The sequence below is a fragment of the Talaromyces atroroseus genome (assembly GCF_001907595.1).
Source record: "Talaromyces atroroseus strain IBT 11181 chromosome Unknown scaffold_14, whole genome shotgun sequence".
NCBI classification, from domain to species: Eukaryota; Fungi; Ascomycota; class Eurotiomycetes; order Eurotiales; family Trichocomaceae; genus Talaromyces; species Talaromyces atroroseus.
In genome coordinates, this window is record NW_017971446.1 from 192,485 (window position 1) to 218,503 (window position 26,019).

The 26,019-nt window shown below is 47.5% G+C and overlaps 3 protein-coding genes across 3 annotated transcripts; all 3 read left to right on the top strand.

Moving 5' to 3' along the window:
• Positions 1–1,230: 1,230 nt before the first annotated feature.
• On the top strand, positions 1,231–2,781 carry UA08_08422 (hypothetical protein; the record flags this gene model as incomplete). The annotated part of the gene is made up of 2 exons (XM_020263531.1): positions 1,231–1,306; positions 1,364–2,781. The coding sequence occupies 2 exons, from the start codon at positions 1,231–1,233 to the stop codon at positions 2,779–2,781; spliced, it is 1,494 nt and encodes a 497-aa protein (XP_020116328.1).
• Positions 2,782–6,289: 3,508 nt separating this feature from the next.
• On the top strand, positions 6,290–11,709 carry UA08_08423 (Dicer-like protein 1; the record flags this gene model as incomplete). The annotated part of the gene is made up of 17 exons (XM_020263533.1): positions 6,290–6,411; positions 6,469–6,668; positions 6,854–6,878; positions 6,987–7,148; positions 7,206–7,313; positions 7,394–8,054; positions 8,114–8,172; positions 8,229–8,298; positions 8,361–8,429; positions 8,484–8,666; positions 8,722–8,779; positions 8,837–9,795; positions 9,861–10,261; positions 10,347–10,857; positions 10,920–11,102; positions 11,181–11,333; positions 11,401–11,709. 17 exons carry the CDS (start codon positions 6,290–6,292, stop codon positions 11,707–11,709), a joined length of 4,233 nt encoding a protein of 1,410 aa, XP_020116335.1.
• Positions 11,710–12,451: 742 nt separating this feature from the next.
• Positions 12,452–25,636, top strand: UA08_08424 (Dynein heavy chain, cytoplasmic; the record flags this gene model as incomplete). Its single annotated transcript, XM_020263534.1, has 3 exons — positions 12,452–12,737; positions 12,802–25,109; positions 25,190–25,636. 3 exons carry the CDS (start codon positions 12,452–12,454, stop codon positions 25,634–25,636), a joined length of 13,041 nt encoding a protein of 4,346 aa, XP_020116334.1.
• Positions 25,637–26,019: the final 383 nt, after the last annotated feature.

Here is a 26,019-nt window from a genome sequence, read left to right on the forward strand (position 1 = left end):
AGATTTCTTACAATGGCAGTTACTTGAAGAAAGTAATACTAGCGGTAATAATCCGGGGAGACTGGCCCGGCAAACACGGCATCGATGGTCATTGGCCGCGCTCCGCCAAGGAGCTAGCCATGCATGGAATAGCAAGGCATTCCTTCTGGAAGCCTGCCGGATACAGCCACCGCCCGATGGCCCTAGTCCGCGTGAGGTTAGCGTTGCCTAGCCCCGATTCCTCGTAGTCTATTGCTATTGTTAGAGTACTTTTACGTAGTTAGTAACTAGCACTATTCGTGTTTAGTATTCGCTACGTAGGTCATAGATAGTAGATGCATTGCAGACGCAAGGCGCCATATGAGAGATGCGTGGGTTGGATTCCTCGACTTGAGCAAGTCTAGTGTCGTGCAAGGTAACATGCCTGCGTTATCCCCAGCCTGAGGCACAATTAAGGGATTTTTGCACTCCGGCAGACGTCATGCGCCCAACATGCAGCTTACTTAGACACTCTCTGCGCGCTGATTCGCCGGGGGGCTCGCGTCGCCACTAGCCCTTTTGCGGCTGGAGTGCGCCTCACTCGCTCGCTCACTGCCTCAGGCACGCTCAGGCACGCACTGCGGTTGCTCATTACTTAATCCTAAACGCCCCCCTCCCCCGTACGTTCGCTCTTTCTCCCTCCTCCCAAAAACACCCCCCCTCCTCCATTTTCTATCGTCGTGGATGAACACCTTCAAAAAGTGCCACCGAGCTCTCCATCTTCTGGCCGCCACTACCGATATTTGGTGTCCTGTCTAACGGCCGGCGCCAAACGGTGCGTAGGTATTTGGCCCTGTGCGTTTTTCCTGCCTTTTCTCTAGTGCCTATTCTTTTCGTGGTCTCGCTTTCACCCCGGTCGCGAACTGCCGGTTTCTGTCACACCAATTGCTCTGCTTTCAATTGGGTCACTTGTCACTGCCAATTTTTTATTCTCCCTGTCAAGACGCTTTTGCACATTGCTGTCGGCTTATTCCTTGGCTTTCCTTTGCGTGGCTTGTTGTTTCTGTCCGTCTGCTCGGCAATAACCCTGTCGACTTTTAGCCGTGTCGTACACAACACAAGACTGTTTTTGCTTCTTCTGTTTTTGAATTCTCAGTCTTTCACTGGAAGTCGTTTTCATTGCCTTACATTCGATTTCTTATTTATTATTATCTGCCAATTTACAAACTCTCCCGCGCAGAGTCGCATGTGTACTTCATAGTTTTCGCGGCAATGCTTATAGATGGGGAGAAGTGGGCTTGTGAGGCTTGCGTTCGGGGTCACCGAGTCAGCAGCTGTCATCACAGCGGTATGTTCTCTTGTGTCGTCTAGAACTTAGACAAGCATACTGACATTGCCTCTCAAGATCGAAACCTGATCCATGTCAACAAGAAAGGTCGTCCAGTGTCCCAGTGTCCCCACTGCCGCGGCCTGCGCAAGTCGAGGACAACCCACACAAAATGCGACTGTGGCGACAAGAAAAAGGACCATCATGGTGTGGATGGTGCTTGCGGCGACAATGGCGAAGCGAAGTGTCGTTGTGTACACGGACAACGGTGTAGCTGCGCTTTGAAAAAAGAGCACCTGGATCCTGTTCCCGAGACTGGGCTCCCTCCACCGCCTCATAATGCTGTAACAGAAATACGCAAGCCTCGTCTGACATCCACCAAGTCCGAGAGTACGTTGACCGTCTTCCGTGATGGCCACCATAAGCCAACGCACAAACACAACGATATGGCTCATAAATGCGGTCTACCCTACACCATTCCACGCTCTCACACGATCCATGGGACATCCGAGTTGGCTCAACGGTCCGCTGATCACCTACCATTGACTCTTGACAACAACAACAACAACAACAACAGCCTGGATGCTTCGTACTTCAACCCTGGAGCCGATTTCGACAGTTTCACATCGCGCCGTCGGGTTAAGTCAGAACACGGATCTCCCGAACTCGTGGCTATTCCAGCGCCAGAGCAGCTCGTCTCAGAAGTTCCCCCGTTAGATCTGCCATCTCTCTCTGCCCTCGATACTGGCAACAACACCACAGAGTCGATGAACCCGTACGTTCTACAGGATCCATACCAAGAGGCCTGGCTTGCATCTCCTGAATCGGAGTTCCCCCTTTCTGCGGGAGCTTTTAATGCTCCGCCGGTTGACTGGTCTAGCTTCCCCCTTCCTGCTTCAGGTCTGTCTACAAGTGTTAGCCAAGCGCCATCGTACGCCAGCTTTGACCTCAACACCGTCAGCAATCCGAGTTATCCTGGTCTGACCGGCTCTTCGTCAGGTGGGGATGCTTCCGAGGTAGAAGAATTGGGTCCAAGGGCTGGTTTGACCACTTCCAATAATGATCTGTACGACTTACACAGTCTCAGCGATGGCTCCGACGTCGATCAATACCGCATTAGCTCTGCTTCGTCATTTGCAGGATTGCCACAAGCACGGTTGCTGGCTTCGAGCAACTTGGAGTCGATCAACATCGATGATTTCCTCCGGTCCGCTAACGAATCGACCGCAGCACTTGAGCAGCAGCTGCAGGCAAGTATGGCAATGGAGTCCAAAACTATATCTACGTCGCCGCAGGGATACGCAATCTCTCAATCGCAACCTTCTTACCCGCCTACTGAGTCGATATCTCCTGCGCAGTTGGAACCTAGTCAAGCTGACATGAGCAGCATGCTATGGGCCTCTGGTCTGCTCGACAACTCTATGCCTCCTCCTTCAATACCAACGGCCGCCTCTACCGCCGAGGATCCGTTCGCTCAGCCGCCGTGGGCAAACTAGCCATGTCGCGTTGTCTTTTGATCTTCTTTGGAAGAAGCGCCATCATGGAACCTTACCACCACCTCCCGCACCGTCATGACGACCCTGATGAGAGATGATGATAATGTGTTTCTGCTTAAGATACCATAAAATGCAGTCCATTTATTCCTGATATTATTTGCTTATATTATATTTTTTTTTCCGTCCATTTTGCTCTCATCATACCCGCTTAACTTGGGGCTTGTGGCATGTTTATTTACCAGAACAAACTCCGCCTCTGCTACAGTAACATGCGGATTGCTTTGATTTGATCAGAAAAGAATAGATATCTATTTTCTTCTTTCAGCCTTGTTTAGGTCTTGATTCCGACTCTCTCTCTCCCCCCTCCCCCATCCCTTGCATTAAGTAGTACGAAACTCTATATACACCCTATGTACCATAACGATCGTTATCCGTGAGCCAGGTAAGCTTTCTGTGCCAATCCCTTGCATCTACCTCCTACGTACGTCTAGATCTCCATGGCATGTATAGATTAAATACACTTAAGTTTTAACACTACAACACGCACCGATCCGATCGCCATCCCATGCCTAGCTCACTCATGCATGTTGCATATCCTATAAAGCTTGATTGTGCCGTACATGCATACGAATCAAGCGGTGAGCTATTTTCGTTACGAATACTAGTACATTACTACTTTTGTATGTCCTGTCATGCATGAAAAAAAATGGGACTACGTACTGTGCATTATCATGATTGATGGAATCGAATATTCACCGAAATCATGCAGGAGGAGCACTGGTGCATACATACGCTCGGATATCGGTATCTTGGTAGATTTTGAGGCTATTGATGCTCCGTGCTTACGATACTTCAGCCAATGGCACACTCGTTCAAAAAAAGCTTGATTGTCTCCTTGAAAAGCTTAGCATGCACGTGAGATTGGTCAGGCGAGCTTGTACGAGGCCTGCTCCTTGCATCAATTTACATACATGCCTCGTTAAGACTGTGGATGTTGCTCTGGCCATGGATTGTTGTTCATTCATTCATTGTGATTACGTACTTTTTGGGTTTTTTTCTCTGGGTTATTCTGCTCAGGCACACTTGTTGTGGGATGTAATTTCAGGTTTTTCTTCCTATGCGCAAGGGGGTTGCCATAATCCTCTTTTTTCAGCGCGTACATCGACAAGAATGAATGTGACAGAACCAAGCACGCAGCGATCTCCATCACAACTACCACTTCTAATGTTGATATCCCCCGTACTTGTGTCAAGTAAATCGGGACTCATTTGCGAGACTGCCGGGGACCGGATTGTGATCTTGTATATTCATGGATGGTCCTCTGGAGAGGATCTACTATCCAAGACTGGTGCTGAAGACATCTATCTAGCAGCTGGTCGTACTACCAAATCTTAATGATCCTTGGCCTTTGATCGTGGTAGACCGAACTATCTAAGTGTAGCGAACTGTCTGAGATATTAGCTTCACTCTATAGATATATATATATATCCGGCGAAAGGTATTAATCGCTGGAATCTATCTTGCTGACATTACAGATTGGTAGAAAAATAGACCTTCACACTCACCAAGAGACATAAATTTGTTTCTAGGCTATATAGATATAGGATATCCTTCGAGTTTCTGGAATTATCCAGACAAGGCCAACATGGACGCCTGGGGACGCTGCAGTGGAAGAAATAGGTTGTGGAATGGGTATGATCGAGAGTTTAATGGTGTTTATTTATTTGATCAACTATACTCCTTAATCTTTTATTCATTCAAGGAATAAATTATTCCTGTTGTTTCAATGTTCTCCGTGATGAACAATCATCAGAACCCAATTTAGGGCTTTTTTCTGACTAGCCCCAGTGCGAACCAATCAGAGCTCGTTTCCCTCACCATCTACATTCTCACATTCTCACAAAACCCTAACTGCAGATGGCTTCAAAAGCAAGAGGAAACGTGTTTCCAGCATGTTATTCGAGCTCTCAAGTAGCGCAAGCTAGTATTAGCATTAGCCTGCTACTTCTCGTCAAATCCGAGTTCTTCAAAAACCCAGAACTAGTTGACACCAAAATCGAACTGGCTACGTGCGTTTTCTGTGCTCCCATAGCATGCACTATTCGATATTTAGGGATGACCCTGGTTATTCGCTGATCACTGGGCTGGGAAGTGCCTTAACTCCCAGGGGATGATGCATCATTCTCCAAAAACGAATAGAGAAAAAGAAAGGAAAAAGGAGAAGAAAAATGCCGCCAATTTATATAACTATTACGGAAATTACAATTGAGTAGGCGAGAAAAACCCTCTCAGACAAATGGAGAGCTTAGGAAAGTAGGAAGGAAACAAATACCAAGACTCCAATAGACGACTAAGAGGCCCGTTCAATTGTGACAATATATACGAGGTGAATGATTGAGGTTGATCCTTCTTCACTTCTTTTCGTACTGAAAGTTCCGGACTGCTGCTCCCCCCACCCTTCACAAAAACTCTGCTGGGCGTGCTTGCTCGAATAACTCCAGCATTGCTGAAATATTCCCCACTTATCAACACCAGCTGAAGCGTGGATTGACCAGAATGACATCCAGATGAATCCCGAACTGGATCGCACCAAACACCAGAGTTGCGGTGTTCTGTGGAACAATGATTGGATTTCGATGTATCCAGACCTATATCATCGAAGGCTATATCTGTCACGCAGCCAGTACACCAGTAGCAACCTCTGTGCTGAGAAGTATGGCTGGGCTTGCATTTCCGTTGTTTGCGTCTTATAATGTATGATGCTTTGGGTTATGGATGGGGAAAGAGCCTGTTGGCCTTTATCGCTATTGGGCTCGGGTGGCCAGCGCCATTGTTGCACTGGAGGTATTTGAGGAAGAGGGATTCCTATGCAAGTGGATAGATCGTACTTGGGGGTTGACCACGATCACCTAATTTGAGATATATTGTTAGAAGGAGGGCAACAAAGTGAAGGAAGATGAAGATTGCCTATTGACGGCGTCGGTACAGAACCAAACCCTCTATATGCTGTTCAACTATCTACCGTATGCCAAAAGGTAGTTCAACTTTTGGTACAATGGTCTCAGGTGGAAGAAGCCAATTCGTTCAATAGTGCTGGTGATCGATCTGCCCAGCACTGTTGCATATTGACTTCATTGGGTGGTGACGGTCTTTCGACGTGATCGTTAAAAGAGATTTCAAAGATGTACTCGTTCACCTTGCGCTCAGAATTCGGTCACTTGTCATCCTATGGAAGCGAGTAGCTAATCTTCGCGAGGATTCTGTGGGTGGTAAACAGAAGCGGAAGCAAACAAAGAAACAGTATCCCACTGGCTCGCTTTCAGCCAATCACAAACGGGGACGGCGTCTCTTTTCAGCACCTCAGGCACGCTCCATTATTCATTTAACCCTCTTCACCTCCATGCCAGCATCACTTTGCGCCAGAGGTAGTCGAGCGTGACATTTGAATGAGCTACCTTTCACTTGCAGCCCTCAAAGTCAGCAGTCCTTTGGACGACTGTGGCGCATAATGGACAGCACACACGCCGAGGATGACCCTGTTTTTGCCAGCGACTCTGAGGATGACCAAGACGCAACAGCTGTCACAGAACAGCCAGCACGTCAAAAGCAGAATCTGTACTTCAAAAACTTGTCAGTAGTCCCGTGACACTCACAAAATGAACATTATTTCTAACGCTTAGCGCACAGGCTGTCCAAAGCGGCGAAAGACTTGACGGAACAGGAGTTGAGTGCTGGGACGCGCGATAGGGCAGCTGAACTCGAAAGGTCTACTCGCTATCTTCTCAAGACGCAAGATTTTGCTGCAACTATCGACGATCCGCGAGAATACCAAATCGAATTGTTCGAGAAGGCCAAGAAAGAGAATACCATAGCGGTGCTTGCTACAGGTATGTAAAACCGACAGGTAATGCTGGATTTATGTTGGCTGACTGCACTCGAGGATCGGGGAAAACATTGATCGCAATACTGCTCTTGAAACATGTCATCCAAAATGAGCTGATTCGTCGTGACCGGGGCGAACACCCACGTATATCATTTTTCCTGGTTGGCAACTATACTCTACATGCAACAGGCTTATTAGGATACTCACATAAAGTGTAGGTTGACAGCGTGACGCTCGTTTTCCAACAAACTGCCGTCTTGAAAAACAACATCGACCAGCCCATCATGTCTCTATTCGGTGGTATGGCTGTAAACCTTTGGAGTAAAGATGTCTGGAGACAGCATTTCACAGAAAACATGATCATCGTGTGTACTGCGGATATTCTCCAGCAATGTCTTTTGAACGCGTTCATCGGTATGGAAGATATAAACCTGCTCATCTTTGACGAGGCTCATCATGCCAAGAAAGATCATGCTTATGCACGGTACGTATGTCCCCAAAATAGTGAATTCCCTGTATTAACCGTCCTGTCTTTGTATAGAATCATCAAGGACTCGTATATAAAAGCAGACCCAGGCTGCCGTCCACGCATATTCGGCATGACAGCGTCCCCTCTAGATGCAAAAGGCGACGTTGTGAAAGCTGCTCAGTGAGTCCGACTGTGTTCCCGATATTGTTGATCAATGCTTTCTGACAATACAAAAGAGACTTGGAAAATCTTCTGCATAGTAAAATAGCAACGACTACGAATCTTGCTCTCCTGCAAACCGTTGTGAGTCGGCCGATAGAAGAGCTGTGGAAGTATGTAGAGCCCGGAAGGCCCTTTAAAACGTTCCTTTATCAAACCTTGGAGAAGCAATATGGAGATATGGAATGCCTCAAGAAGATTTTCACTTTCTCTTTGGAGGCCACTTCTGCTCTTGGGCCATGGTGTGCAGACCGCGTTTGGGTGGCCGCTTTATCCGACGATTCGCTTCCTAAATTTCATGGAAAGATCACAACATCTTTCAAACGAGTGGCCTCTGAAACCGCGGCAACAATGGTAAATAACGAGATCCAAAGACTCAACCGATTGTCAGAGGTGGTAGCAAACTACAAGCTGCCACGCGGTCCCGACATCTTGGAACAGCTAAGCGACAAAGTGAAAGTCCTCTATCGAAACTTGTTGAGACGCTTTGTAGAAGCCCCAAAAACAAAATGCATCATTTTCACCAAACAAAGACATACTGCCCAGTTGCTCAAAGAGGTGTTGGAAGAGTTGTCAATTCCTAATCTGTATCCCGGAGTCCTGGTAGGTGCCCGGTCTGGGGATTATGCTGGAATGAATGCGACTTATAACCAGCAAATTAAAACAACGATCAAATTCAGAAAGGGAGAATTCAACTGCTTGGTATGCTGTGAAGTATCAAACGGACCGAAATTTTGTGCCAGGCTAACACATTGGTGTAGTTCGCAACCTCTGTTGCCGAGGAAGGTCTTGATATCCCTGATTGCAATCTCGTTGTCAGGTGGGTTATGCCCATACAAACCACCAACTGAATTATTTCGCACTAACTTCTCAAAGATTTGATCTTTATGACACCCTCATCCAATATATTCAAAGTCGCGGCCGAGCAAGGCGTGCTGATTCGATAGTAAGACAGCGTCGAGCAAAGAAATAAAACATGAGACAAATTTACTAACTTCTGCCGTTCAGTATGCTCACATGGTAGAAATCGATAACCTGGAGCATGAGACCAGACTGGATCAAGTGCACCAAGAAGAGGTAAGCTGAGAGATGCATTGATGCTTGATGTTTTGAAGCTGAATCGTCGATTAGAATGTAATGAGCCGCTTCTGCGAGGCTCTTCCAGAAGACAGAATCTTGGGAAGAAACGGGGATACCTGGAATGGCTTATTGGAAAAAGAAGCTACAAAACGGCAATACAAAGTAGAACATACAGGGGCAACTCTGACTTATCATTCCGCCCTAACCGTTCTTGCTCGTTACGCGAGCTCTCTGGTGAGTGTGTCTCTTTTTGGTTGATATCGGCAGCAAAAACTGATCTAGATTCTAGCAATATGAGAGCAATGAAACAAGTGCACAGGCTCACTACGTGATAACTCAGAGTAGAGGTATGTACGAGTGCGAAGTGATACTACCAGCGACTTCCCCTATTCGGGGTGTTGTAGGCAGACCGGCGACACGAAAATCGCTCGCCAAACAGTCTGCAGCCTTTGATACATGCATCCTTCTGCTGAAGCATCGTTTGCTCGACGACAATTTTATTTCCACTTACCACCGCAGGCTACCCGCAATGAGAAATGCCAAATTGTCAATAAAGTCCAAGAAGACAACCCAATATTCGATGATTGTCAAGCCCGCATTTTGGAAGAAGGGTTACGGCGTTCTGCCATCTAGTCTATACCTTACAGTGATCATATTTTGTCCTGGCAATCGCTTGCAGAGGGAACATCGCAGTATTGTTTTGTTAGCCCGCGAGCCGCTGCCACAGTTCCCCGAGTTCCCCATATATCTGGAGAATGATATTGAGACCAGTATTAGAACAGTCCATTTGAACAAGGCGTTGACAATCCAGCCAGAGGAACTTGAACTTATGACTAACTTCACTCTTCGGGTCTTCCAGGACTTATACAATAAAGTCTACGAGAAGGATGAAGAGAACATGCCGTATTGGTTGCTTCCTACAGAAGCAGATATTAAAGAATTTGGAGAGGACATTGAGCCTTCTGATGTGATTGATTGGAACGCCTTGCGCTTTGTTGATCAACACGATCAGATAGAGCGAACATCGGCTTCCCCAGACGAGATGATTGGTCGTTTCGTTTATGATCGATGGGATGGGAGATACCGCTACTTCCTTAAGGGCATCAACACATCGCTCTGTGCATCGGATCCACCACCAGCATTCTTGCCACGTCGTCGTAACACGTGTAATATCATGGAATATGGCCTGAGTTTGTACAAGAAGGCTCATTCCACATTTCTATCGACATGTGATTGGAAACAATGCGTCTATGACGCCGAATTGATACCACTCCGGCGAAATCTGCTTGATAAGTTAACAGAAACCGAAAAGAAAATGGAGAAGAGAGCGATGCTGTGTCTAGAGACACAGGTTATTTCTGCTGTTAGTAGCATTCGTTTTCTTTTTTCCACACTGTACATTGGCGTTGATGACTAACCGTGGCTTAGATTCCTGCTAACATTGTTACGAGTTGCTTTGCAGTTCCAGCTATTATCACTAGATTCGAGTCGTACCTTGTTGCACGCGAATGTGCCGAAAGCCTTGGTCTGGAGATACAATTGGCGTATGCTTTGGAGGCAGTGACGAAAGACTCAGATAATACTGAGGAGCATCGCTTGGAGCAGGTTCACTTACAAAGGGGCATGGGCAAAAACTATGAACGCCTTGAGTTTCTTGGAGACTGCTTCCTAAAAATGGCCACTTCAATAGCCTTATTTGCCCAGAATCCTAATGACCAGGAATTCGACTTCCATGTCAATCGAATGACTCTGATTTGCAACAGAAACTTGTTCAATACAGCAAAGGAACGGAAACTGTACGAATTTGTGCGAAGCAAAGCTTTCTCGAGGTGTGTGTGTGTGTGTGTGTGTGTGTGTGTTTGGAGACCGTGACTTATAGGTTGCCATCAAACTGACTTGTGAGTGCGATTATAGACGGAATTGGTATCCCGAGGGAATGAAGCTGCTTCGAGGCAAAACCAAACAGGAGAAAGAATCGGCAAATCAGCATGCCCTCGGCGAAAAGACAATTGCAGATGTTTGTGAAGCAATTATTGGAGCATCGCTGCTTTCTGGAGGCTCAGTGCACCGTTTTGACATGGCTGTCAGGGCCGTAACTGCTCTAGTCAATAGTGACATTCACAAAGCGGATAGCTGGGCGGACTATTTCTCACTTTATTCTTTGCCGCCCTATCAAGCTCAGGACGCTGATGGGTTTGAGAAAGATCTTTCTTCGCAGATTGAAAAGAAACTTGGTTATCGTTTTCGATATCCCAGATTACTCCGGTCCGCATTCACTCATCCCTCATATCCTTCGGCTTGGTCAACAGTGCCTTGCTATCAGCGACTTGAATTTTTGGGTGACTCGTTGTTAGATATGGTCTGTATTGAAGACCTATACAAACGATTCCCGGATCGTGATCCACAGTGGCTCACCGAGCACAAGGTAAGCATCATATCCAGGAACCCATCTAAAGAAGGATCTGATTTTAATTCCCACTTCTGTAGATGGCCATGGTCTCCAATAAGTTCCTAGGAAGCTTGGCCGTACGTCTTGGTTTACACACGCATCTCCAGCACTTTAGCAACCCGCTTCAAGGACAAATCCTTCAATACGTCGAGGACTCTCAGCTTGTTTATGAAAGTAACCAATCTGTGGACTTTTGGCTTGATACTCAAGATCCCCCAAAGGTTTGTTTCTAAGTGACTGCACTGAAATATTAAAAGTTCGTTGATACAGGAATGCGGGTGGCTAACGAAAAAATCCAGTGCCTCTCTGATATAGTGGAGGCTTACATTGGCGCTATTTTTGTGGACTCCGAGTTTGACTTTGGTGTTATCGAGAAGTTCTATTCTCAGCATATCAAACATTACTTCGAAGACATGACGCTATATGATACATTCGCAAACAAGCATCCTACGGTAAGCCGGGCGTTTATTGGTTGTTGATAAACAGGATAAGGAGAGAACAGACTGACGGCTTGCAAAGACATTTCTACACAGAAAATTGACCGATGACTTTGGCTGTATCGAGTATTCCCTGAAAGCGGCTGAGATACCCACTATAGACGGTGCGCCTACAATTGTGCTGGCGGCCGTCCTTGTCCATGACGTTGAACTCGCCCAAGGGACGGCATCGTCGGGCAGGTATGCTAAGGTCAAGGCAAGCCAGATTGCGTTGAAGAACCTGGAGGGGTTGAGTGTGGAGGAGTTCCGTGAAAAATACCACTGCAAATGTTCCAGAACCGCGTTTCATGGCACGGTACCTACCCAAGACGAGATAGGCTGTGCCATTTGACTAGGTTGGATTCGAGGAAACTGAAAATACCAATGGATGTAATCACCATTTCTGTCTCATTTGCATAGGAACAACAAAATCGAGAAAATGGTAGATATAGGCCTGGCATATATGGTTTTGAGCAAAGCAATAGTTTGTCTCTACGTATGGGTCATCGCCAGAAGTAATAACTAACTACATGGTTGAATATCCAGTCTAGCCTGTTACAGTTAAACGCATACAAGCCCCTGAAAGTGGGCCGCGGCACGGCGGCAAAAGTGGAGTCGGTGGGCTGATGCGTGTTCATTCGCTGCCGTTCGGACTAATACTTGCTTTCTCGCCGCTGATTGGCCCGAAGCCCTCCAGTCCCGTGATAATGCCAGAACACGCCTGCCGCGTCCGCCAACTGCCAAAACGGAGCAGTCCAGAGAAAATAATTATACGACAACAAACAATACGGACTTCTCCGTAAAGAACTAATCCTAGCCTCGAGGAGGTCGCATTTCCCTCGTCCTGCGTTTCGCGTTTCTATCATTGATTCCTCTCCCTTTTGTCTGCCCAGCTGCCGCGTCGTGAGAGATCGCATTCTCTCCAAGTCAATCCTAATCATAATATTATTTTCACTATCGACATATTCTTTCCTTGACTTCTCGATTCTCCTGCTCGATACCACCACTCGCATCGTCGTCATTCCAAAACACACCCAAGCATACTGTGACGTCGATGGGATTTATACGTTATTGATTTTGGAGGTTCTTGAACGATGGAGGTTGCTGCTACTCCAGGGGTTACAAATGGCCTCGCAGCTACGGCTCAGGTGTCCGCGGCGGATCCGAACGTGGTCGTTCAGTATCTCACAGATGTTCTCCAGGTAACACTGGGGGCCACAAAGAGAGATCTTGAGGCGATAGGGAGTCTGCTTTCGCAAGCGAAATATTCAGAGACCGTGCAGAAATGTACGCGATTCGCTTCGGAGTCGCAGGTGGCGCTGTATGTCCAGCAAGACATTTTCAGTGCCGAAACCCCAAATGGAACAGAGAGTGATGATGGTAATGCCCCAAGCCTCTACGTTATATTTATGAACAACAACCCACCTTTTCTAACTGTGTTTAGTGGCAGAGAACCGGTATACGTACACCCTCGCCTCCGAGGTCTCCTTTTTGTCGACGACTGTTGCTTCAGTAGCCTTTATCAAGCGCTCGGGGCCTATCGATGCTACTCTACCTATCGCCACTCAGATTCAGGTCACAAATTTCCCTGGTCTATCTACCCTCAGTAATGCACAAGCACAGCAGGGCGCTTCAATCTCCGCATTTGAGATTCTGCACTCTCTAGTGCACCACACACTCGCACCATACTTCGAAGCCTACACACGTGGTCAGGAAGCTGCCAGTGGTATTAAGCAGAGGACAGAAACAGAAGCGAAGACTGGTGTTCCGGGAGCCAAAAAACGCATCGCAGAGTTGGACCTTGCGTTCCTTCATCTTCAGCAAAATGTGGAGATTCCAACTCTAAATCTACCTCTTCATGAAATTGTTCAGGCTGCCTTGGACGACGCAGAGACCCGTGGGATCAAACCGTCTGTTGAACTAATCCCACCCGCGGCCCTCGAGAGCAGTACCGTTCTCAACAGCATCCAAAACAATGTGAACGGTTGGATCAAGTCAATCCAAACCATTACAAAAATGTCTCGAGACGCCGACAGTGGCTCGGCAAACCAAGAGATTAATTTTTGGCTGTCCATGGAAACCGCATTGGAGGGAATTGAAAAGCAGCTTCGCGGGGACGGAGTGCAACTCACGATGGATATTCTACGCCATGCAAAGCGTTACCAGGCAACATTGAGCTTTGTAGCAGATACTGGGCTTCGTGAAGCAATGGATACGGTGCAGAAATACAACCAGTTGATGCGGGACTTTCCTCTGGATGAATTGTTGTCCGCAACAACGCTGCAAAAAGTGCAAGAATCGCTTGGCTTGATTTTCAATCACTTGAATAGAAAGCTCAAAATTTCACCGTATCCGATTAAGAGGGCATTAGCACTAGTGGAAGCAATTTCGGGCGACTTGGACTCTCAGATTCATGCTTTACTACACGGTCGAACTATCATGCACCTTGACTACCGAGAATTTCGCTCATTGATGAAGACCTGCAGTGCAATTTGGCGGACGTGGGACGAAAACGTGAAGGATTTCACCAATGTTGGTCGTGAAGCTTCTCGACGTCGAAACGAGAAGTTCATTCCAATTAAGATTTCGCCCCGTCATCTGAAGATACAGGAACGCCTCAAGTACATCAATACATTCCGTGTCAACCATGAACAATTGCAACGAACAATCGTTAATGTGCTTGGCCCAAAATCGTCTGTTAATGCAAATGGCGTAGATGGCGCGATTATCGTGGAAGAGATTGGCGATGTGGATGCTGTGGAGGAAGTTACTCAAGCATACGCAGCTCTGAAAGATGTGGACGTTCTTGATGTCTCCGAAGAAGGCACCCAGTCCTGGGTTCAGGCTGAAATCACGTACAACGAGCGTACATCGCGTGTGGAAAATTCGATTATCGCTCGCCTGAGAGACCGTCTCGCAACCGCCAAGAATGCTAATGAGATGTTCCGTGTTTTTTCCAAGTTTAACGCCCTCCTAGTACGGCCTAAAATTCGAGGCGCCATCGGCGAATACCAAACTACACTCATCGATAACGTGAAACGAGACATCAATTCCCTACATGAACGTTTCAAGCAACAGTATGGCCACTCCGAAGCACACGCCATGGCTCAGTTGCGAGACTTGCCTCCTGTCTCCGGCGCCATTGTCTGGGCTCGTCAGATTGAACGCCAACTTGATGGCTACATGCGAAAAGTTGAAGACGTGCTCGGTGAAGACTGGCATTTGCACTCCGAGGGCCAGAAGCTTCAAGCCGAAGGAAATCTGTTCCGGAAGAAGCTCGACACAAGACCGGTCTTCGAGTCGTGGCTCCATGATGTTCAACGGCGGCATATTACTATTTCAGGTCGCTTGTTCAACATCATTCGCAATAGAGCTGCCGGTAACTCACTGGAGCTGACAGTCAATTTTGATGCACAGATCATTGCCCTTTTCAAGGAAGTGAGGAATCTGATTTGGCTCAACTTCCAGGTTCCTCATGCAGTTAGCAGTATATCCAAGGAAGCTAAGCGCGTATATCCCTACGCCATCAGTTTGATGGAGACAGTCCGCACATTGCTACAAACAACCCGTACTATCACATCAATGACAGAGGTTGCAATCTTATTAAGCGGCTACCAGAACGACGCGCAAGCTATGATCACAAAAGGCGTTCCTCTACGATGGGAGTCCTTCGTTCACTCTTACGAGCTCCATGTCAAACAATCAACATTGTCCAATGGCACTCTTGATCCCTCCATTAGTGGAAGAGGGGAAAGTAAGCACGTCCAATTTGTTCGCGAATTCGCTGCATCCGCTTCGGTGCTTCAATCAAAGACTGCGACTCTGGCTTCCATTAATGATAGCATACAAAAAGCTATACTAGAGCTTAAAACTTGTCCATATGATGCGGCAATTTTTCGCCAGCGACTGGATTCAATCCAAATGTCCGTGGATAAGTTGAATCTCGAGAATTATGTCAACCTTGGATACTGGGTGTCAAATCTGAACTTGAAAATCGAATCTATACTGCGTGAACGACTGCACCGGGCTATACGAACCTGGATTGTGTCATTCCAGCAATCGAAAGATGCCCAATATGCCAAACGACTATCTGCCCAGATAACCAATGAAAAGAAAGTGAACGATACTTCCGAAACTGCGATTTATCACATCGAGTTCCCTCAACTTGTTCATGAGGTCTCCATGCGGAACCAAGTCTTGCACCTTGATCCGCCATTACAGTATGCTCGGGCCAGCTGGCTCTCTCACTTCGGCCAGTGGCTTGGAGTCATCTGCAATCTGGAGAAGATCAAGTCATCCCGATATCAAATTTCCATAGATGTTGTGAAAACCACATTATCTGAGACGTCATTTGTGAACTTGCCACAATACTGCATTGAAGAGTTGGCAGAAGTTTACGGAGCAATTGAATCCAGACTCTCGGAAATTTCGGGCTATGTGGACAAGTGGCTCCAGTTTCAGTCTCTATGGGACCTGCAGGCCGATCAAGTGTACGATATTTTGGGTGACGATTTAGCTCAGTGGCTTCAACTACTACAAGAAATTCGCAAAAACCGCGCCACTTTTGATACATCCGAGGTTAGCCGTTCATTTGGTAATATTACAATCGACTATGAACAGGTACAGACCAGAGTCAATGCCAAGTATGACCAGTGGCAACATGAGATTTTACAGAAGTTTGGTTCTAAGCTGGGTGGCCATATGAGGGAAGTTCATTCTGAGATAGCCACTGCACGTAGAGACCTCGAAGGGCAAACCTTGGAAGCGTCATCAACTGCACACGCCGTATCCTTTATCACAATTGTTCAACAATGCAAGCGCAAGGCCAGAATATGGGAGCCGCAAGTGGACCTGTTCAGACAAGGCCAAACCACCTTGGCTCGACAACGATATCAATTCCCAACAGACTGGCTTCATGTGGAGAACGTCGATGGCGAGTGGGCTGCTCTAAACGAACTTCTCACTAGAAAGAGCAAGATTGTCCAGGATCAAACCGACGCGCTACGAGCCAAAATTACTGCCGAAGATAAGGTCATTAGTGATAAGATCAAGGAAATAATCATCCAATGGAACGATGAGAAACCCGTCTCCGGCACAATCCCTCCAGAAGAGGCCTCTCGCACCCTTAGTTCCTACCAATCCCGCTTGGAAGGCCTTCAATCCGAATTTGAGATGGTTTCGAAGGCCAAAGAAGCCTTGGACCTACCTTCTAGTGCAGAGTCGTCATTACCCCCAATTCTGGAAGAAGTCCAGGATTTCATGTCAGTTTGGGCGGCTTTATCGACAATTTGGAAGAGTTTGAACGACCTTCGTGATATGCTCTGGACTAGTGTTCAACCCAGGAAACTTCGGCAATCAATTGATAATCTCATCAAAATGACCAAGGAAATGCCAAGTCGTATGCGCCAATATGCTGCATTTGAACACATTCAGAATGTTCTCCGCCAGTTGTTGAAAATTAACCCGTTGCTCTCTGACCTGAAATCAGAAGCTATAAAAGAGAGACACTGGCAAAAGATCTTTAAGGCTCTTAGACCTGGGCAGCGTTTCTCACAGGTCACTCTGACACTTGGAGATGTTTGGGATCTGAAACCCGCTGCTAGTGAAACTGTGATCCGAAATATCATCGCCCAGGCCCAGGGTGAAATGGCTTTGGAGGAGTTTTTGAAAATGGTTCGCGAGACCTGGCAAAACTATTCTCTTGATCTAGTCAACTACCAAAACAAGTGTCGTTTGATTCGAGGTTTTGATGACCTTTTTGCAAAGTGTAGTGAAAATCTCAACTCTCTGCAAGCCATGAGACACTCCCCTTACTACAAAGAATTCGAGGAGGAAGCTTCGACTTGGGAGGACAAATTGAACAGAGTTCACGTTTTGTTCGATGTGTGGATAGATGTTCAACGTCAGTGGGTATACCTTGAAGGTGTCTTCACTGGAAATGCAGATATCAAACACCTTTTGCCCTTGGAATCGGCGCGTTTCCAAAACATTAATTCCGAATTCTTCGCCGTTATGAAAAAGGTCTACAAGTCGCCGTTCGTCCTCGATGTACTCGCAATAAACGGGGTCCAGAAATCTTTGGAGAGGCTTGCAGAACTTCTCAATAAGATCCAGAAAGCTCTTGGTGAATATCTTGAGCGCGAGCGTGTGTCCTTCCCTCGGTTCTACTTTGTGGGTGATGAAGATCTTCTAGAAATCATCGGTAACAGCAATGACACACTTCGAGTCGCCAAGCACTTCAAGAAGATGTTCGCTGGTCTTTCTGGACTTTTGATGGATGATGATAATAATATTGTTGGCTTCACATCCAAAGAGGGCGAAGAAGTCAGGCTGAAGCGCGAGGTCAATCTCATCAAGACACCGCGAATCAACGATTGGCTTTCCGCCTTGGATAATAACATGAAATTGACATTAGCTGAGTTACTAGCCGAGGCAGTTGAGCAATTTGAGACTATCTACGATACAAATGAGGTTGATCAAACTGCTTTTAACGACTATCTAGCCAACTATCCCGCACAGATCGTCGTGCTTGCTAGTCAGGTTGTATGGACAAATGCTGTACACAAATCCTTAGAAAACGGCGGAGGAAATCTCTCAACTCTTTTTGATGCCGAAGTTCGCATACTGGAATTACTCGCTGCGACTGTTCTGGGAGAGCTTGATGGCATCACGAGAAAGAAATGTGAGCACATGATCACTGAGTTCGTTCATCAACGCGACGTTATTGCCAAGCTCATGAAGTTCAACGCAACGACACCCACGCATTATCTTTGGCTTCTGCAGATGCGTTACGTGTACAAGAACGAAGGCGACTTCCTTCAGCGCCTATATGTACACATGGCTAATGCTAAGTTGGACTATGGCTTCGAATACCTGGGCGTCCCCGAACGGCTTGTACGAACTCCTCTAACGGACCGTTGTTTTCTTACTTTAACTCAGGCCCTTTGTCAACGACTAGGAGGATCTCCTTACGGACCCGCTGGTACGGGTAAGACCGAGTCCGTCAAAGCTCTGGGCTTACAACTTGGTCGTTTTACTTTGGTCTTCTGCTGTGATGATACTTTTGACTTTCAAGCCATGGGGCGAATTTTCTTGGGTATTTGTCAGGTTGGTGCTTGGGGTTGTTTTGATGAATTCAATCGTCTCGAGGAACGTATTCTTTCTGCCGTTTCCCAGCAGATACAAAACATTCAGATTGGATTGCGCAAGGGCACAGAGGACGACAAGGCCCAAATTGAACTAATCGGCAGACGGCTGCATGTTAACCAGAATACTGGTATCTTCATCACGATGAACCCTGGTTATGCCGGTCGCTCGAACCTACCTGATAACTTGAAGAAGTTGTTCAGAAGTGTGGCAATGTCCAAACCCGACAAAGAACTCATTGCCGAAGTGATGCTTTTCTCTCAAGGTTTCAAGCAAGCGAAGCCTCTTTCTAAGCAGACCGTTCCTTTCTTCGACCATTGCGCAAGTAAACTGACGAAACAGGCCCACTATGACTTTGGTCTTCGAGCCTTGAAGAGTGTCCTTGTTAGCTCTGGTGGTTTGAAACGTGCACGACTGGCAAATTCCGATGGAGACTTGGGCCCTGACGCGATCATTGAGCCTCAAATTATTGTGCAAAGTCTGCGCGAAACAATTGCCCCTAAATTGATCCGTGAAGATGTGGAGACCATGCTGGAAATCCAGACGGAGGACTTCCCTGGAGTTGAATATGTGCCTGCCAACTATGAGAAACTTACTCAGGCAATCCGTGATATTGCGAATGAAAACCATTTCGTCGCTAGCGATACATGGATCACAAAGACACTGCAATTGTATCAGATTCAAACCATTCATCACGGTGTGATGATGGTGGGACGATCTGGTGCTGGTAAATCTGCTTCATGGAAAGTGTTGCTTCAAGCCTTGCAGCGTGTAGAGGGCATTGATGGGATTTGCCATGTCATTGATTCCAAGGTCATGTCGAAGGAGGCCTTATACGGTAATCTCGATAGCACGACCCGAGAATGGACAGATGGCTTGTTTACCGGAATACTGAGAAAGGTTGTGGACAATTTACGTGGCGAGGACTCGAAACGTCATTGGATTGTCTTTGACGGTGACGTTGACCCTGAGTGGGTTGAGAATTTGAACAGTGTCTTGGACGATAACAAGCTCCTCACTTTGCCCAACGGTGAGCGTCTCAACTTACCACCAAACGTCCGCATCATGTTTGAGGTTGAAACTCTCAAATATGCTACACTTGCTACAGTTAGTCGATGCGGTATGGTCTGGTTCAGCGACGATACTGTAACACCGGAGATGATGATCACGAACTATGTCGATTCATTGAAGACTAAGATTTTCGAAGACTTGGACGACGACTCTGTTCCTGCAGGACAAGCATCTGCTAAGACTCAAGCTGTTCAGGACATGGTTTCGGACTTCCTCAAGCAATTCATGCAAGGCGATGATCTCATCTACAAGGCCCTTGAAGAAGCCCGGAAGTATAATCATATCATGGACTATACAAGCATTCGCGGATTGAACACTCTTTTCAGCCTCTTGAACAAAACTTGTCGTAACGTGCTCGAGTACAATATTCAGCATATCGACTTCCCTCTAGAGCCTGAACAAGTCGAATCATATATTTCCAAGAAGTTGCTCCTTGCGCTCGTATGGTCGCTGACTGGTGACTGTCCTCTCAACGACCGCAAGCGCTTCGGAGAATATCTTGCCGCGTCTACTACCATTGATTGCCCGTTACTCAGCGAGTCGTCCTCTCTTATTGACTACGATGTGTCCTTGCCCAAAGTGGAATGGATTACTTGGCAGTCACAGGTGCCCTCAGTCGAGATCAATACCCATTCCATCACTCAAACAGATGTAATTATTCCAACGCTGGATACCGTACGTCACGAAGATGTGCTATACTCATGGCTTGCTGAGCACAAACCTCTTCTGCTCTGCGGTCCTCCTGGATCCGGTAAGACTATGACGCTGTTTTCTGCCTTGAGAAAACTGCCAAACATGGAGGTTGTTGGTCTCAATTTCTCCAGTGCAACCACTCCGGATCTTCTGATTAAGACTTTCGAACAATACTGTGAATACCGCAAGACTTTGAACGGTGTGGTGATGTCACCGAACCAGATCGGACGGTGGCTCGTTATTTTCTGCGACGAGATCAACTTGCCTGCTCCGGATCGATACGGTACTCAGCGCGCAATTTCATTTTTAAGACAGCTTGTGGAACAAAACGGTTTCTGGCGGACTTCTGACAAGACATGGGTTACTTTGGATCGCATTCAATTTGTTGGAGCTTGTAACCCGCCTACCGATGCTGGACGTACGCCAATGGGAGAACGTTTCTTGCGCCACGCCCCCTTGATGATGGTTGATTACCCCGGCGAGCTCTCTCTGACACAAATCTATGGCACCTTCAACTCGGCCGTTTTAAAGATTATCCCAACGTTGCGCGGCTATGCGGATGCTTTGACCAAAGCAATGGTGCAATTCTATTTAGAGTCTCAAGCAACATTCACACCAAAGATACAGCCACACTACGTGTACTCACCACGTGAACTCACGAGGTGGGTACGTGGTGTTTACGAAGCTATCAAGCCTCTCGAGAATCTCTCTGTCGAAGGTCTGGTCCGAATTTGGGCCCACGAAGCTCTCCGGCTCTTCCAAGATCGTCTCGTAGCCGAAGAGGAGCGAAAATGGACAGCAGATTCCGTGCGGCGGATTGCCCTGGAGCATTTCCCAACTATTGACGAAGAACAAGCATTGAAGGGACCTATACTTTTCTCCAACTGGCTCTCAAAGAACTACGTACCAGTTGAACAAGAACAGCTAAGGGAATTCGTCAAGGCTCGCTTGAAGACATTCTGTGAAGAAGAAGTTGACGTTCCGTTGGTTCTTTTCAATGACGTTTTGGAACATGCATTGCGTATCGACCGTGTCTTCCGACAGCCTCAAGGCCATCTGATTCTCATCGGTGTCAGTGGAAGTGGAAAGACGACGTTATCAAGATTCGTTGCGTGGATGAATGGTCTGAACATCTTCCAAATCAAGGTTCACGGGAAGTACTCATCGGATGATTTCGACGAGGATTTAAGAAATGTCCTTCGACGAGCAGGATGCAAAGGCGAAAAAATCTGTTTCATTATGGACGAGTCTAACGTGCTTGACTCTGGATTCTTAGAACGAATGAACACCCTGCTGGCCAATGCTGAAGTTCCGGGTCTCTTTGAAGGTGACGAGTTTGCATCCTTGATGACCGCTTGCAAGGAAGGCGCACAACGACAAGGTCTACTTCTTGACTCTCAAGAGGAACTTTACAAATGGTTCACCCAACAAATAGTGAAGAATCTTCATGTTGTATTTACGATGAATCCGCCTGAAGATGGGTTATCATCCAAGGCCGCAACAAGTCCTGCGCTGTTCAATCGTTGCGTACTTAATTGGATGGGCGATTGGTCTGATCAGGCTCTCTTCCAAGTCGGCACCGAGCTCACACACTCTGTGGACCTCGACAAGCCCAACTTTACGGCGCCAGACAGCATTCCAGTGGCTTATCGCGACCTCAATCTTCCTGCCTCTCACCGCGAAACTGTTGTCAATTCGATGGTCTACATCCACTATTCACTGCAGAAATTCAATCAGCGTCTGCAAAAACAACAGGGTAGAACAACGTTCCTCACTCCCAGACATTACCTCGACTTTGTTGCTCAATACGTGAAACTTTTTAATGAGAAGCGAGAGGATCTCGAGGAACAGCAACGTCACTTGAACGTAGGTCTCGAGAAACTTAGGGATACAGTCGATAAGGTCCGTGATCTTCGTGTCAGCCTTGCAGAGAAGAAAACACAGTTGGAGAAAAAGGATGCCGAAGCCAACGAGAAGTTGCAGCGTATGGTTGCGGATCAGCGGGAGGCTGAGCAGAGAAAGACTGCATCACTTGAAATCCAGGCTGCTCTAGAGAAGCAAGAGCAGGAAGTGGCTATGCGGAAGGATGTTGTTCTGAATGACCTGGCGAGAGCAGAGCCCGCAGTTCTCGAAGCCCAAAAGAGTGTCAGCAACATCAAGCGTCAGCATCTTACTGAAGTGCGTTCTATGGGTAACCCCCCAGCAAGCGTGCGTCTGACCATGGAGGCGGTCTGCACGTTGCTTGGTCACAAGGTCGACAGCTGGAAGACAATCCAAGGTATCATCCGTCGAGATGATTTTATTGCGAGCATCGTCAACTACGATAACGAGCGTCAAATGACTCGCAACCACCGGGTGAAAATGAAGAATGAATTCCTGTCCAAGGATGACTTCACGTATGAGCGAGTCAATCATGCCAGTAAAGCATGCGGCCCACTTGTACAGTGGGTTGAAGCACAAGTGAATTATTCCGAGATCTTAGACCGTGTGGGACCTCTTCGTGAAGAGGTGGATCAACTGGAGGAACAAGCACTCCAAACCAAGGCGGAAGCACAGGCCATTGAGAATACTATCCAGAGTCTTGAAAGCAGTATTGCCACATACAAAACAGAATACGCCGCTCTCATCAGTGAAACGCAGGCTATTAAGACTGAAATGGGCCGGGTGCAGTTCAAAGTTGACCGCAGTGTCCGGCTGCTAGACAGCTTGGCTTCTGAGCGAGAACGATGGGAAGAAGGAAGCAAATCGTTTGAAACGCAAATCAACACACTAGTTGGTGACGTTCTCATCGCTGCTGCATTCCTTGCCTATGCAGGTCTGTATGATCAACAGTTTCGTAAGGCGATGGTAGAAGACTGGGTCAATCAGTTAGGGCAGTCTGGAATCACATTCAAGCCTCACAACCCGGTTACGGAATACCTATCGAATGCGGATGAACGTCTGGCATGGCAAAGCAATTCTCTTCCTGTTGATGATCTGTGCACTGAGAATGCAATTATATTGAAACGCTTCAATCGCTATCCTTTGATCATTGATCCGTCAGGCCGCATTACGGAGTTCTTACAGAAGGAGAGCAAGGAGAGGAAGCTTACGGTCACTAGTTTCCTGGATGATTCTTTTGTCAAGCAGCTCGAGAGTGCTCTGCGTTTTGGCAACCCGATACTCATCCAAGACGCAGAGCATCTGGACCCCATTCTCAACCATGTCCTCAACAAGGAATACCAGAAAACTGGAGGACGTGTCCTGATCCAGTTGGGTAAACAAGAGATCGACTTTTCACCTTCGTTCAGGCTCTTCTTGTCTACGCGTGATCCGTCTGCTACTTTCCCACCCGATATTTGCAGTCGCACGACATTTGTTAACTTTACGGTCACTCAGAGCAGCTTGCAGACCCAGTCTCTCAATGAAGTGTTGAAAGTGGAGCGTCCCGACGTTGATGAGCGACGCACGAATCTTATCAAGTTACAAGGAGAGTTCAAGATCCATCTCCGGCAATTAGAGAAACGTCTGTTGCAGGCACTCAACGAGTCTAGGGGCAATATTTTGGATGATGACAACGTCATTGAGACATTAGAAACCCTCAAGAAGGAGGCTGCGGAGATTACCAAGAAGATGTCAGAGACAGAAGGAGTGATGACGGAGGTCGACAATATCACGCTGCAATATAATATCATTGCTCGGTCGTGCAGTGCTGTCTTTGCGGTACTGGAACAGCTGCATCATATCAACCATTTCTACCAATTTTCATTGCAGTACTTTGTCAAGATTTTCAACTCGATTCTTCATGGAAACAAGAGACTGGCCAATGAGAAAGACTATGCCGCAAGGGTGCAGATAATTCTTCGAGACCTCTTTATCACGGCGTATCAGCGCACTTCTCTCGGGCTTCTACAAAAGGATCGCATAACCCTGGCTATGCTGCTTGCCCAGGCTACTCCCTACACGATGGACAGGAGCATCATTGATACCATTCTTGATGAAAGCGTGGAGGGTCTAGACTTGTCGACTACTACGGAGCTACGCGAACAGACCATCAGCCGCATTTGCAACATGTCTTTGTTCAAATCTTACGTGCCCAACATCACACAAGCAGCTTGGACTTCTTTCTTCACCGAGGAACTTGCCGAGAACTTTGTCCCTACGGTATGGGATGAGAGTACAGGGGCACTCGACCAGCAACTTCGATCGCTTCTGCTTGTCAAGCTCTGCCGGCTGGACCGGTTCGTCCCCGTTGCAGAGCGGTTCGTCGCCGCAGTCTTTGGTCGCGAGATGTACGAAGATAACAGCGATCTCAAGGATGTCGTTGAACAAGTGACAGCAATCACGCCGGTGGCGCTGAGCTCCAGTCCCGGATTCGATGCGAGCTACAAAGTCGATGGTTTGGTCGAGCGGATGAATGCTACTTGCGCGAATATTGCGATGGGATCGAACGAGGGCCTGGAAAGCGCGGACAAGGCTATTGGGCATGCAGCTTCGGCAGGCACCTGGGTTCTAGTCAAGAACGTGCATCTCGCACCGTCCTGGCTTCAGAGCTTGGAGAAACGGCTTGACTCTCTGAAGCCGCATCGGGATTTCCGGCTTTTCTTGTCAATGGAGACCAGCCCCAAGATTCCAGTCAACTTGCTCCGTGCATCTCGCGTTCTCATGTTTGAGCAGCCGGCAGGAGTGCGCGCCAACATGAAGGATTCGCTCTCTTCTCTTTCGCTACGTGCTACGACGGCTCCGGTGGAAAAGGCCCGGGTCTATCTGTTGCTTTCGTTCTTGCATGCTGTGGTCCAGGAGCGTCTTCGCTACGCGCCTAATCTTGGTTGGAAAGGATTCTGGGAATTCAATGACAGTGATGTATGTACCCCTTTCGCCTCCCACCCCCTCCTTTCTTTCTCTTCTATTCTATGGACCCTGGTCAAAACTAACCAGTGCAGTACGAATGCTCCGCGTTTATTATCGACTCGTGGATTGATTCGGTCGCTCAGGGACGGTCTAATGTTGCCCCTCAGAAGCTGCCATGGGATATGATTCGCACGCTCATCACGGAAACATACGGCGGCAAGGTGGACGACAGCGGGGATTTCGAGCAGCTGCAGAAGCTCGTGGAGAATCTCCTGACGCCGGCGGCATTTGAGGAAGATCACAAGCTTGTGTCCGGCGTAGAAAACGACGAGTGCCTGGCGCTGCCGGGCAGCACCAGCATGCGCGACTTTACGGCGTGGGTTGGGCGGCTGCCAGAGCGCGAGCCGCCGACGTACTTGGGGCTGCCGGCCAATGCAGAGAAATTGCTGCTGGTCGGACACGGGCGCGCGATGATCTCAGATGTGTCGCGAGTGACGACGTTGCTGGACGAGGGCGAGCAGTTGATGGTTGAGGCATAAAAGACAGGCATAAGTGTATAATTCTCGTCTTTTATTTTTATGTCGGCACGGGGTTGTGTTATGCTTCTGTTTGTGCGCCAGCATAAGGAGTCTGCTGTTGAATATTTATTCTTATTATTTTCTTTTCTGTCTTCCCTCTCTCGTATGTATGCATCGAGTGTATTTAGTATCGAGTGGCTAGTGCTCAGCGCATAGATCCTTGCATGTTCCATCTGGAGTATATTCACCTTATCAGCTTGGCGGCGCAGACGTGATAAGCACGCAAGGCAGTCCAATCCACGCCCGCCCCGCCATATCCCTCTCTCTGAGATGGGATATAGAGCGTAGAGTATAGAGTATAGAGTATATAGCATGCTCATACTCATAGCACACGGTGGAGAGCT